This window comes from Sorex fumeus, unplaced genomic scaffold, assembly GCF_029834395.1.
Source record: "Sorex fumeus unplaced genomic scaffold, SorFum_2.1 ptg000014l, whole genome shotgun sequence".
NCBI lineage: Eukaryota > Metazoa > Chordata > Mammalia > Eulipotyphla > Soricidae > Sorex > Sorex fumeus.
In genome coordinates this window covers 13,421,394-13,434,068 of record NW_026606071.1, presented here as the reverse complement: position 1 = coordinate 13,434,068, position 12,675 = coordinate 13,421,394, and the positions used below count along the sequence as shown (strand labels likewise).

The 12,675-nt window shown below is 34.3% G+C and overlaps 1 protein-coding gene across 1 annotated transcript in view; it reads left to right on the top strand.

Moving 5' to 3' along the window:
- The window catches only part of STK17B (serine/threonine kinase 17b), a 37,425-nt gene extending 26,628 nt beyond the window's left edge, over nt 1-10,797 (top strand). The window contains exons 5-8 of the mRNA XM_056111905.1: nt 1,117-1,243; nt 3,858-3,906; nt 5,036-5,215; nt 7,214-10,797. Of these exons, the coding sequence (XP_055967880.1) occupies nt 1,117-1,243; nt 3,858-3,906; nt 5,036-5,215; nt 7,214-7,496 (639 nt within the window). The 3' untranslated portion in view covers nt 7,497-10,797. The remainder of the gene's footprint in view (nt 1-1,116; nt 1,244-3,857; nt 3,907-5,035; nt 5,216-7,213) is intronic.
- Nucleotides 10,798-12,675: the final 1,878 nt, after the last annotated feature.

Below are 12,675 nucleotides of genomic sequence, written 5' to 3'. Positions count from 1 at the left end.
TTTTTTTCAACTGCAGATTATATGTTCTTTTGATGTCTTAAAAAAACTTAAAAATTTACAAATATCAAAGTAAGCTTACAGTATTTTTCTCTTCGTCTTTTTTTCTTTTAGAAGAAAAATATAATCACTTCTTTAGTCTGTCTGCCCTGCTCCACCCCACTCCACTATGGAGGAGGAAAGGTCTCACCCACATGCCCCCTCCATCATGTCCTGTATTGATAAGATATTAGAAAAGTAGCAGTGATAAATATAGGATAATCAAGCTCTCGCTGACTTTCTTCTGGGTCTTTTTATGCTAAAACAAAGTCTAATATGTAGAATCAGACAGCACTCAAAGTCAGGGATGACAAAAACTGGGCCTTATTAAATTAAGCCTGCAATTGATATCAGAGATAATAATCATTACCTCTTCTATAATGAGGTACAACCAATAATGCACAGGGTATTTCCCAAGTTAAAAGACTTGCTATTCTCATAGACGTTGGAAGAAGCATCTTGACTAGCACATGGGATATGATAGTGACAATGGATTTTTAATAACAAGTCTGCAGTAGTAAAACAAAGCCACATGTAGTTCTAGATTATAAAGGACCCAAACTTCAGACTTTGGTGCAGCCTGCCATGCCTCTACCAAAGGCCTGAGACAGTCCCAGAACTCTTACATCATAGTGAACCATTCTCTGTTCCTGGAAGTGTATGCTTTTTCTTCTTTCATATGTTCTTTTATGCTGTTCCTCAGAGTAATTTTTTTAGCTGGCATTCTCTGATTAGTTTCTTGTAAGCTTAAAGCATAATCTCTATTGCAAAAACTTCTTGATTTTATAATGGCAGAATTAAATTCTCTTATTCTTGTTAATGATATTTTCTATCATAACTAACTAGCCAATCTATCAGTGTATCCATCTAACTTCTTTTTTTCTAAACCAAGAATTCTCTTTGAGTACTTATTTTACTTGGCTATAGTTACATAGGTAGATCTCCAGTAGCAATTCTGTAAATACTTGGTGAATGACAAAACATATAGTAGCTAAGCGATAAATTCGACTTATTTGCCCCCAATATGATAATTGTATTATTTTATTGTTGGTATTCATTATAATGTTGTGCTTTATTTAGCCTCAGAATATATTATTGAGCAGCATATATCCTCTTGGTGACATAAAAATCGTTGATTTTGGAATGTCTCGGAAAATAGGAAATGCTTATGAACTTCGGGAAATCATGGGAACTCCAGAGTACTTAGGTAAGAATTTTATTTCTAGACCATTTTTAAATTTATTAACTGATACCTTTATAAAGCTTTAGAGTAATTTCAGAATATATTTGGTTCAATTATTCTAATGCAGTACATTGAATTATCGATTCATTCTCAGTAATTTGTAGAACATTCAACATAAATTCACAAGTTTAATGTTTAAAGGCCAGAATGTACCTAAGGCACGTTCAATTCCTGGCACTGTCTGGTGCCAACAAGTGGACCCATTGCTGGGTACAGTCCTGGAGGCCCCAAGAATTGCTGGGTTCTCAGCAGTGCAGGGTGGCTAGGGTATCTCCAGCACCACTGGGCCTGAGTAGCAGCATCAGAGCCTCAAACCTTTGCCTTAACACTTGGTCCAGTTGACTGAGAATTGCTCTTGGGCCCTCAGCCTCCTAAGCAAAAAACCTTTAGTATTTGTGTAAAAACTTTGTTCACTTAAGTATAGGTTAATCTTGAGTTAGGAAACAGAAGAAAATGGAAAAATAGGAAAACTGAACGTGATCTAGTACCCCTTATTGTCTTTGACTCTGAGTTATTGAATGTCGTTGCTTCTTTCTGGGTCCCAAGTCCAAAGTTGTTTACATACAAATATCTTTGATTTTGCAGGAATTATTAGCAGTAATCCTTGCTGTTTGTTGTGTTGCTGCTGCTTTTTTTAAAAAAAAGGAGTTTTATCTAGGGTTATAAAAAGAATAAAGAGAAGTATCCAAAAGAATCTAATTAAATAACACTGTAGCACTGTCCTCCCTTTGTTCATGGATTTGCTCAAGCGGGCCCAGTAACGTCTCCATTGTGAGATTCGTTACTGTGTTTGGCATATCAAATTAGATAATGTAGGAATATTTTATGAAACCTACTGATTAGATCATGCAGATGAAAGGTGTGTAAATTATAAGAAACAGCATATATTTGTATTTATTGATTTTGGAATGTCTCGGAAAGTAGGAAGGTATTTAAATGTATTTGAGGTATTTTTATTTATGGTAATAGATTGTTATCATTTTTGTGTTATTGCTTGTATCATAATTCCATACAGGCACTAAAAAGCTACATCTCAAAAGAAAAATATTCTATTCAGATAGCTGTCATTCCCCAAAATAAAAAGCAAAGAAAATAACCAAGTTACTAACTTTTAAAAGCTAATCATGGTAAGAGTATCCTATTTTTAAAAAATTTGTAATTTTAGTTAACTTCTAATTATGAAAAGGTGGTATGTTGGTGTTCTGAAGGCTGAGTGTATATAAAGTTGTAACAAAAATGTTACATTTGGGGGTTGAAGCAATAGCACAGTGGGTAGCACATTTGCCTTGTATTCAGCTTACCCAGGTTTTATTCCCAGCATCTCATATGGTCCCCCAAGCACTGCCAGGAATAATTTCTGAGTGCAGAGCCAGGAGTAATACCTGAGTATCACCAGGTGTGACCCAAAAAGCAAAACAAAACAAAAAAGTTACATTTTAGGAAGTAATTTCTCTTTAGGGAAATTTTGAAATACTACTAACACAGGAAAATCTTGAATTTTAAATCCCAGTTTATAGTCTACTAACTTGAACTCTATGATAATTTTTAGGAAATACAGAAAATTCACTTTGTACATCAAAAATGCAAGGACAGAGGGATAGACATAGAAAGATTGCATTCATCTGGGGAACATAAAGTAACAAAATAGGAGACTAACACCCAAGAATATCCGAGATTAATACCAGGAGGTTTATTCCATGGCTTGGAGGCCGCCACACATGCTAGGGGAAAAGGGAGCTCAGATAGAGAAGGGAGCACCAAATAAAGGGTGTTGGGAGGATCTTCCCAGGATGGGAGTAGCATGCTGAAAGTAGTCTATAGACCAAACATGATTGCCAGGCAATGCCTCTTTTGCAAACCACGACACCCAAAAGGAGAGAGAGAATAAAAGGGAATGCCCTGCCACAGAGGCAGGGTGATATGGGGGATGGGGGGTGGGAGGGATACTGGGATCCATAGTGGTGGGAAATGGGCACTGGTGGAGGGATGGGTACTCGATCATTGTATAATTGAAACCCAAGCACAAAAATTTGTAAATCTACAACTGCTGTACCTCGTGGTGTTTCATTAATAAAAATTTTTAAAAAATGTCGGCAGGGGAGGAATAGTGAGAAACTGTTTAGGAAATTAGGTTTTCTATTATTTAATAGTAATATATAATCAGCTTGTAGATCTTAAGCATAGTATGAAGTGAATGCATCACGCTTTAAAGAAAAACTTATAAACTAATAAAATAATGCAAATAAATTTCTAGTACAGTTTTTAAAACTAAAATTTACATTATGCATTTTCTATTTTCCATCATCATAGTTTTTTACCTAGTAAGATTAATCTTAATGACTAAAAATAAATTTCTAATTACCAGTTACTTCATAAATGCTATTTATATTTTTAACCATCCAGTTAAATAATTTGGTTAAAATATTGCTTAAAAATAAAGCCGTGGAAATTTATTGGATGCGAAATTTCTATTGATCTTATATTTTTTGTTCTTAAAAGTTAAATCAAGTTTTAATGTAAAGATATTCATGTTTTTAAATTTGTCAATATTGAATTTTCATTTTGTTTTCTGTTTCAGCTCCAGAAATCCTAAACTATGATCCCATTACCACAGCAACAGATATGTGGTAAGATTTTTGTTGTCTGAATGCCTTCATTAAAAGTTGGGTAGTATCTAACAAACAGGAGTTCAGTAGGCTGAACACATGCTTTGTTCAAAGTTCAACCCCTTTCACCACCTGTTCCCCTCAGTGCTGCCAGGAGTGAAGTGGCCCCTGAGCACTGCTAGGTGTGGCCCAAAAATTGAAAAAGAAAACAAAACTTAGTAGTTTTCTTTGATTCCAAATGTAAATAATAATAATGTCTCCTTTAAAATTCTTTTAAAAGTATCACTATCGTGTTACAGGAAAACATGTTCTATCCATTCTTTTTAAGTAATTCTGGTTTTGGATAAAGACTTGCTCTAATAAAAGAACCAAAATAGTTGTAGTACTGTAATGCACTGTCTGTCATAAAGATTCATCACTAGGATATTGCAAATATTTGTGGGTAGCACAAAAGAATACCATAAAATATCATAAGCAGTGGAACTAGGATTAATACTAGAACTTTAATTGGAAACACAGTAGAGAACTAACTCCAAAGGTCAAGTAAAAGATTTATTCTTATTGTCAGTGTTCCATGGAACTGTTAAAGGAATGTCCAAGGAAAAGTAAATGGGAGGAGAGGTTGGGGCGTAGCGACTGGGCATGAGATATGTTAGACGTTGCCTTTTTTCCCCCTAGCTCTGGTGCACCATACTTGTTATGAACATATTTAAAACTCTGAAAAGTTTTGCTGTATTGCAATAAAAAAAAAGAGTCTCTGTAAGTCTGACTTTGTCCTTTGCCCAATTTGGTGATTCTTCTTGCACAGAACTCCTGTTTAAGTCCTATTGATCATTACTGTGTCATTGGACACCTTTGGAAAAGGCTTACATATTCAATAATAAGTGTCTATGTGAAGGACAAAGAATAGGTAAAACAATTATATGTTTACTACATAATTTGTCATACACTGTACATATGCTTTCCTCTCATCCTTTTTTGAGAGGCAGACAAAAAAAGGCGTAGTTTAATAGCATAGGAACATAAAAGCAAGATGTACCTGTACTTTATCTGTACAAGTTTTAAGCACAAAAAATATAGTGAGTACCAATTTTGTTTAGATTCCTTATTTAAGGGTTTGGTATGTTCGAACACTTCTCTTGTTTTTCAGGAATGTTGGTGTAATAGCTTATATGTTGTTAACTCATTCGTCCCCATTTGTGGGAGAAGATAATCAAGAAACATACCTCAACATTTCTCAAGTTAATGTTGATTATTCAGAAGAAACTTTTTCCTCAGTTTCACAGCTGGCCACAGACTTTATCCAGAGTCTTCTAGTAAAAAACCCAGAGTAAGTAGTATTTATTTGTTTGACTGCTATTGCAAAATAGGTAACATATATTTAATTAAGAAAGATACATTTTGAGGTTAGAAGATGGTACAGGAGTTAATCCATTTGCCTTGCATGCTGTCGACACTGACCCCAGTACCACATATGGTCCCTAAGCATGGCCAGGAATAATCCCTGAGCAGAGTAACTGACCACTGCCATGTGTGGTGCAAAAAGGCAAGCAAAAGAAAGATAAATCCTAAAACATATGAAATTATTATAAGTATATAAACAGGTTTCAAATAGAATGAATGGGAATATAGAGTGTAGAAGAGATAATTAACAAACCTAAAATTTTCAGATATTGAAAACATAAGATATGGAACAGGATATTTTGAAATAAAGGAAAGAATTTGGGTTATTATTTTTCTTGAATTTAGTATTCCCTGAAATCCCCTCAAAAAATTAGAACTAGAAGATTTACAAATATACATGACTGGTTATAATAAGACTTAATGGTGAATTATTTATAATTATATAATCACTTAATCACTTAATCCCTGTTATTCATCAATTTATTCGAGCGGGTGCCAGTAACGTCTCCATTCATCCCGGTTGCATGCTAACGTAGCCCAATGGTATCTGTTCGTTCTAGGAACATGCAGAGCCTCAAACCGATCATTTAGGGTGCTCCATAATCATTCCTCAAAAATATTTCACTTTAAAATGGCCTGCCTAAGTTCAGATAGAGAAGGAAGCACCAAATAAAGGGTGTTTGGAGGATCCTCCCAGGAGGGGAGATGTAGGTTGAAAGTAGACTATGGACTGAACATGTTTGCCACTCAATGCCTCTTTTGCAGACCACAACACCCAAAGGAGAGAGAGAACAAAAGGGAATGCCCTGTCACAGAGGCAGGGTGGGAGGGGGGGATGGGGGGGTATTATCCATGGTGGTGGAAAATGGGCACCGGTGGAGGGATGGATATTTGACCATTGTATGACCGAAACCCAAGCACAAAGATTTGTAAATCTACAACTGTACCTCATGGTGCTTCACTAATAAAAAAAATACATATATATAATATATATATAAAAGTAAAAGAGCAAATAAAAATGAAGAAAATAAAAAAAAATGGCCTGCCTAAACATAATGTAGGCATTATGGTTTAGTTCCTTGGTCTGAGGGTCTTGAGTATGCTACCAATCTGGTCTTTTATATCTGACAATTACTTTATCTCCTGGAGGATTTAGTTTCCTTGTTTAAGGGGGGAAACACAGGTTTAGTTCATTATTGTATTTTTTGCTTAATACAAGTCTAAGCAAACTCTTTCTGGCTATATTTTGAATATTTTTGGGTTTTTAGTAGAAAAACTATTTATTTTGTAGGTTTTTCTGATTATAAGTAGATTTTTATTTTTGGAAAAAAATCTTAACCTAGATTTAAATTTTTTTGTAATGCGCTTCCTAATTTTTTTTTTATAATCAGAACTAACTTAAAAATGAAGACTAGGATATTTGTTACAAGGGTAATAGTGGTAAGCTTCAAGTTAAGGATATGCAGGTATTTTCCTTCATTCTGAAGTACTGTTCTGTTTGACCAAATTTATTTCATAATAGAAAAAATTTAAAAACTTAAATATTGAATAAATGTCATTGAAGAGTAGCATTAATACTTTTTTTCCAAATTGTGCTCTCAGGAACACAAACTTATAAAGTTGCTTAGATGTATTTTCATCCAAAACTCATAGACTGTTTAATTTTGTGAAGCTGACACATATTCTGAGCTTTTAGACTAGATGGACTCATAAGTGAGCTCCATGTTAAATTTTTAGCAGATGTCCAAATTAAAAAGTACTCTTTGTACTCCCGTTTTCCTATTCTCTTCTATACTGTTTGGATTTTGTACTATGGGTATGTGTTTTTCATATATAAATAGTCAGTTATACATTGAATTTGATTTTTAGTTCTCAATTTTTCTTGGTTTCTTCTTCCCCCCCGCCCCCCCCCCCCCCCCCAAAGGAAAAGACTAACTGCGGAAATCTGCCTTTCACATTCTTGGCTACAGCAGTGGGACTTTGGAAATTTGTTTCACCCTGAAGAAACTTCCAGTTCCTCACAGATTCAGGATCATACAATAAGGGCCTCTGAAGACAAGATGTCCAGATCCTCTTGTAATGGAATGTGTACTGATCGAGAGGACAAAGAAAATATTCCAGAGGAAAGCAGTATGGTTTCTAAAAGATTCCGCTTCGATGACTCATTGCCCTGTCCCCACGAACTTGTGTCAGATTTACTCTGTTAGCACTTTCCTCTTTGACTCATTTGGACCATTTGGACTGAATTTGGAGTTGAAATCCACTCCAGTGTGAGATTGTGGTTTGTAACTTAATATATGGAATGTTTATATTGTAAATGCACTTTTGCATAAAAGAATTTAGGGAAATATTTTAATGCTGAATTACTATTTAACTCGCATAATATTCATTTACTAACCTGAGTTGAACTTGGCAAAGAAGAAAATATTTAAATATATGACAAAAAAAGTGCGAGTTTACATGTAATGAAAGAATTCAAGTTCAAGTGTATTTTTCAAGGTATTTCATATATCAAGAAAAATTATTTGTCATATTAACATTCATGTAAGCAAGATGATGACATTGGAATTAATAGGTTTTCTCAAGCCCTACACATGCCAATTTTAACAAAATTTTAAGACAAGAGTGCCAAGTTTAAGCAAGAATATATACTACTTTATATATGTTCAAAGACATTTGAAAATGTTTTTTAAATCACAAGTATTTTGAATCTGAATAAGATTTCCATCTATATGTAATCTATTATAAGGATAAATCCTTTAACCAAAGGAAAGCAAAAGTTGGAAACCTAGTCAGGGTTATTTTATACAAATTGTAGCAGATGAAAGTGACATGTCACTATTTAACTTGTCTTTTTTTTTTTCTTCACATACTTCAAATTTAAAAGGTGTGGAAAATGGACATTATATGGTGTAGAGGATTTTATCCTCTGAAATTTCAATAGTAGAAGGTACTTTGAAACTGAATGTGCTCCAGTTTAGTCAGACATGTTTATTAAGTATAAAAGAAAATGCTGACAGATAACTTAAGGAATATTAGATGTCTTCTAAATTTTAGACTGCAGCAAGCTCATTAGAGAGACATAAAAGTACACATTAAAAAAAAGGCACAACCAGGACTATCAACATGATGCAGTCTGGAGGTGGATGTGATCATAAAACATAACATCAACCTCTTCTAAAGTTCTTGCATAAAATAATGTGACTCAGCATATGACCATGTAGAGTAGCCTCAAATGGGCTTTTTGCAGGGACCAATGTTAGGGTCTAGAGAAAAGAGAATGTTTGCCCCATAACCGCTCAATATATGCTCAGTCATAATATGAGGGAGATTTTCCCTTTTTTGGGGTAATCCTTGAAGACTTTCCATTTGCTGTCTGTAAAAAACCTGTTATGCTAATATTATAACCTCATGACCATATTTACAAAAAATTATTCAAATTTGGTTAAGTTATTTTGACAAAAACTTATTTTCTTCCTTGGAATTTTATATTACTCTAACTTCTTAAATTCTGATAAACTCCATGCCTAAATTTTAAAAATATCTGTTAGGTCACTTTATTTGGTAAAATGGTGAATTCCTTTTGTATTCAGCATTTCTTGAAGAAAAAGTTATCTTTACATAAGCATGTTTGCATGTGTTTGTGTATATGTATATATATGTACACATACACACATATATAAAGTGTATATATATTAGTAGATAAAATACAGTTGTTAGGCTACTGTATCATAGAGATTCTTTGCTCTATGTCTTGTATCCAACTCAGGTGCCAAAGGAGCTTTCTTATTTTATATATATATATATATGTATATATATGTGTGTGTATACATATATACACACATATATTTACACATACATATATATCATATACATTTCAATAAACTAGCCATTGCAAAAGCTAAATTGGGTTCTTGTATATCTAAAACTGTCTTTTTAAAAATTGTCTATTGTTACTGCCTTCAGTATTAAGCAAGTAGAACTAAGTTAATGATAATAAAATAATTGCTTTCATGTAAGACCATATTTTTAAAAAAATCATCTGAGGAATGTGTCATTCAAAAAAATTCAGTGTTTGAATTTCAAATTATAGGCTAGTTCTTGAAGAATATTTTATACCTGCTTTCTTCTACTCACAGGACTTATAAACTATGCACAAATACATAATCTAGTTTATATGTTTGCCCTAGGTAATAGATTACACTGAACTGTAAATTTTCATACCTTTCCCCTTCCAAAATTTTGGGATCCTGACCCCTAGATGCACTCACAGGGATGTGGGATTCAGTGTCAACTTCAGCATTTTGGGATGCAGTGCTGCTCAGGCTATGTGTTGCCAGGGCCCTTCAAGGTCACCACATGGATTTTGAGATCCTTGGGGCCACTAGTGCTACATTCAGCAGTGTCAGGAGATCATGCAATACCAGGATTGGGTGCATGCAAGACATTGACCTAGCTCCTGTACTGTCTCGCTGGCCCCTTTAACAATTTTCATTGTAAAAAGGCAGCTAAGTGGTTGCACAAACCATTTGTATAAAAACGCAGTTTTTTTCATAAGGGATAATTTCAATGTATTTAGTGACTCAAATGTATGTGAAAATATACTAAACTAATCTTTAGAGGCCTTATGTTAGCAAATGACAGATCCAGTTATTTTTCTCCAAAGATTGAAAACAAATATTTATCAAAAGCAGATGAAGTCTCTCATCAAAATAGCAATTGAGAGAACCATTCTAGGTGACTATATAGTTTATATAAATTTGCCAGTTACATTTGCACATTTGGAATATTCATATAACTTGTGGAAAATTTGTAAGGTTTAATTTGTATTTTTAATGCACTCCCTAGGTAGACGGGATTAAAAAAATAACTGCAGTTGGTGATTATAAATCGTTTTACTCTTCCCCCTCCCCCCTGTGAATTCCATTAATCTAATTCTGAACAGTAAAATTATAATGGCATTTAAAGAAATAAGTAATACCTATCCTTCAGTCTGTAATGAGATAAGATACTTGTGCCAGAGTGCAAATCTTCCTTTTCAAGGAAGTCTTGTTACAAAAAGTTCAGTGTAATTAGTGATGTAATTTATTTCATTTACATAAAGTCACTCATTTCATTGTGGGTGGGTTGCAAATAGTTAATGGGTCATACTTTGACTAGCCAGTCTCTAAACATTTATAAATGTTGATATTCTGTAACTGTTTACATTTATGTTATTTTTGAAAATATTTGTTTAATGCCTGACTTGGAAGCTTTCCCTTATTGTGCAAACACTTGTACTTAATATCAGAATTAGGTTATATGACGTTGGATAATTATTGTCAATTTATAATATAAAGATTGAAGGGCTTTAGACCTTAATTGTAAATTTCCACACAGATTGCTTTGCATATTTCATTAATCATGTTGCTTAAAGCATATAGACGACATTATGAAGACTTCAGTTTAAAAATTACATCAGCATAATGATCCTTTGGTTTCAGAATTAAAAAGCACTTTTTAAACACGTGTGGTTGTCTTTTGCTTTTTAAGTATTTTTAACTTTATTTTAAAATTTAAAGTATCATGATTTACAGTACTGTTAATGGGATTCTTAGAAGTTTCTCAGTCTTCTTGCCTGGAAGTTCTAACTTTTGACCCCAGTCATCCTTGAACTCCCTTTTAGAAATACTTGTAAGAGCCTGCTTATTGAAAATAACACATGAGTTTTTTTTTTAAAAAAAAAAATCTATTCTCTGGTAATACAGACACTTTTAGAAACAGTAACATTCTCTATTTGTTGCATTAAGATAAGATATTTTTTGAATTTATAATATGGCCATGGACTGTGGGCTAAGGTATGGCTAGTTCTTTTTATGGTCATCATGTTTTGTAAGATGCCACAAACAGTGAATGCTGTAGCACTGCTTCTTGGGAAATACAAGATTATTATATCAGCTTACATTTGAGGTTAGTTTCCTTCAATTTTCTTTTTATATTTTTACCAGTCTACCAACACATAACTTATTTGATGTGTCTTTGATATCTAATACATAGTTCTGAATAACATTGCTCTCATGGCCAACACCACCATAATTCATGCCTGAATGAAGTTTAACATTTTCTCCGGAAGACACCATTGTAGCTTCATGTGTAGAAACATTTAATTACACTGTAATTTAAAAGTGAAATCAAAACCAAATCAAAAGTATGAAACTTTAGAAAAAATGACACTAAAAGACACACAATGGAACGCTTGTTTTAAAGTATGAAAGCTAAAATTGATTTGAACCTGGTACTTCGCTCTCCCTGCGTATGTGCCCCAGGCATCCTCTAGGATACTGGGCCACTCACTATCCCTGAGCCTCTTCCTGTTCATCCCCAACGCTGCTGCCTGGCCTTCTCCATACCTCAGGTTGTACCCCCCACGCACACTAGGTACCTGTAGGGGACGTGGCCTCCGAGAGTGGGCGTGGCCTTTGAAGAAGTGGGTGTGGCCTAATTTGGGCCTGCACATGCTCACGCAGCCCCAGGTAAATTACTCATACCCAGCTATCTCGTGTAACATCTCAGTCTCCATACCACCACATCAACATGAAAACAATGCAAATCCCCACCACAAGGAGAGGGCGATGAAAAAAGTCCAGAAGCCTCATTAAAGAGGACTTATTTCCAGTTCTTCTTAAGCTTTTCCAGGAAGTTGAAGAAACAGAAACTCCCAGTTTCTATTAAACTTATATCTCTTTAATACCAAACTTCCATGGAAACAAAGACACCACAAGAAAAGAAAACTGCAGGCCGATATCCCTGATGAACACGGATGCGAAGATTCTCAACAAAATACTGGCAAATAGAATTCAACAACTCATCAAAAAGATCATACACCATGACCAAGTGCGATCATCCCATAGATGCAAGGATGGTTTAACATTCGAAAATCAATCAACATAATCATATCAACAAAAGAAAAAATAAAACCATATGATCATATCAATAGATGCAGAGAAAGCATTTGACAAGATCCAGCACCCGTTTATGATGAAAACCCTTGCCAAAATGGGTATAGAAGGTACTTTACTCAATATAATTAAAGCCATCTACCACAAGCCTATAGCAAGCATCATCCTCAGTGGGGAAAAACTGAGAGCCTTCCTTTTAAGATCAGGAACGAGACAAGGATGCCCACACTCTTCACTGCTGTTCAACATAGTACTGGAGTACTTGCAATAGCAGACAAGAAAAAGATATTAAGGGCATTCAGGTAGGAAAGGAAGAAATCAAGCTTTCACTTTTCACAGACCATATGATACTATACTTAGAGAACCCTAAAACCTCTACCAAGAAACTCCTAGAAACAATAGACTGTATAGTAAAGTTGCAGGCTATAAAATCAATACCCAAAAGTTC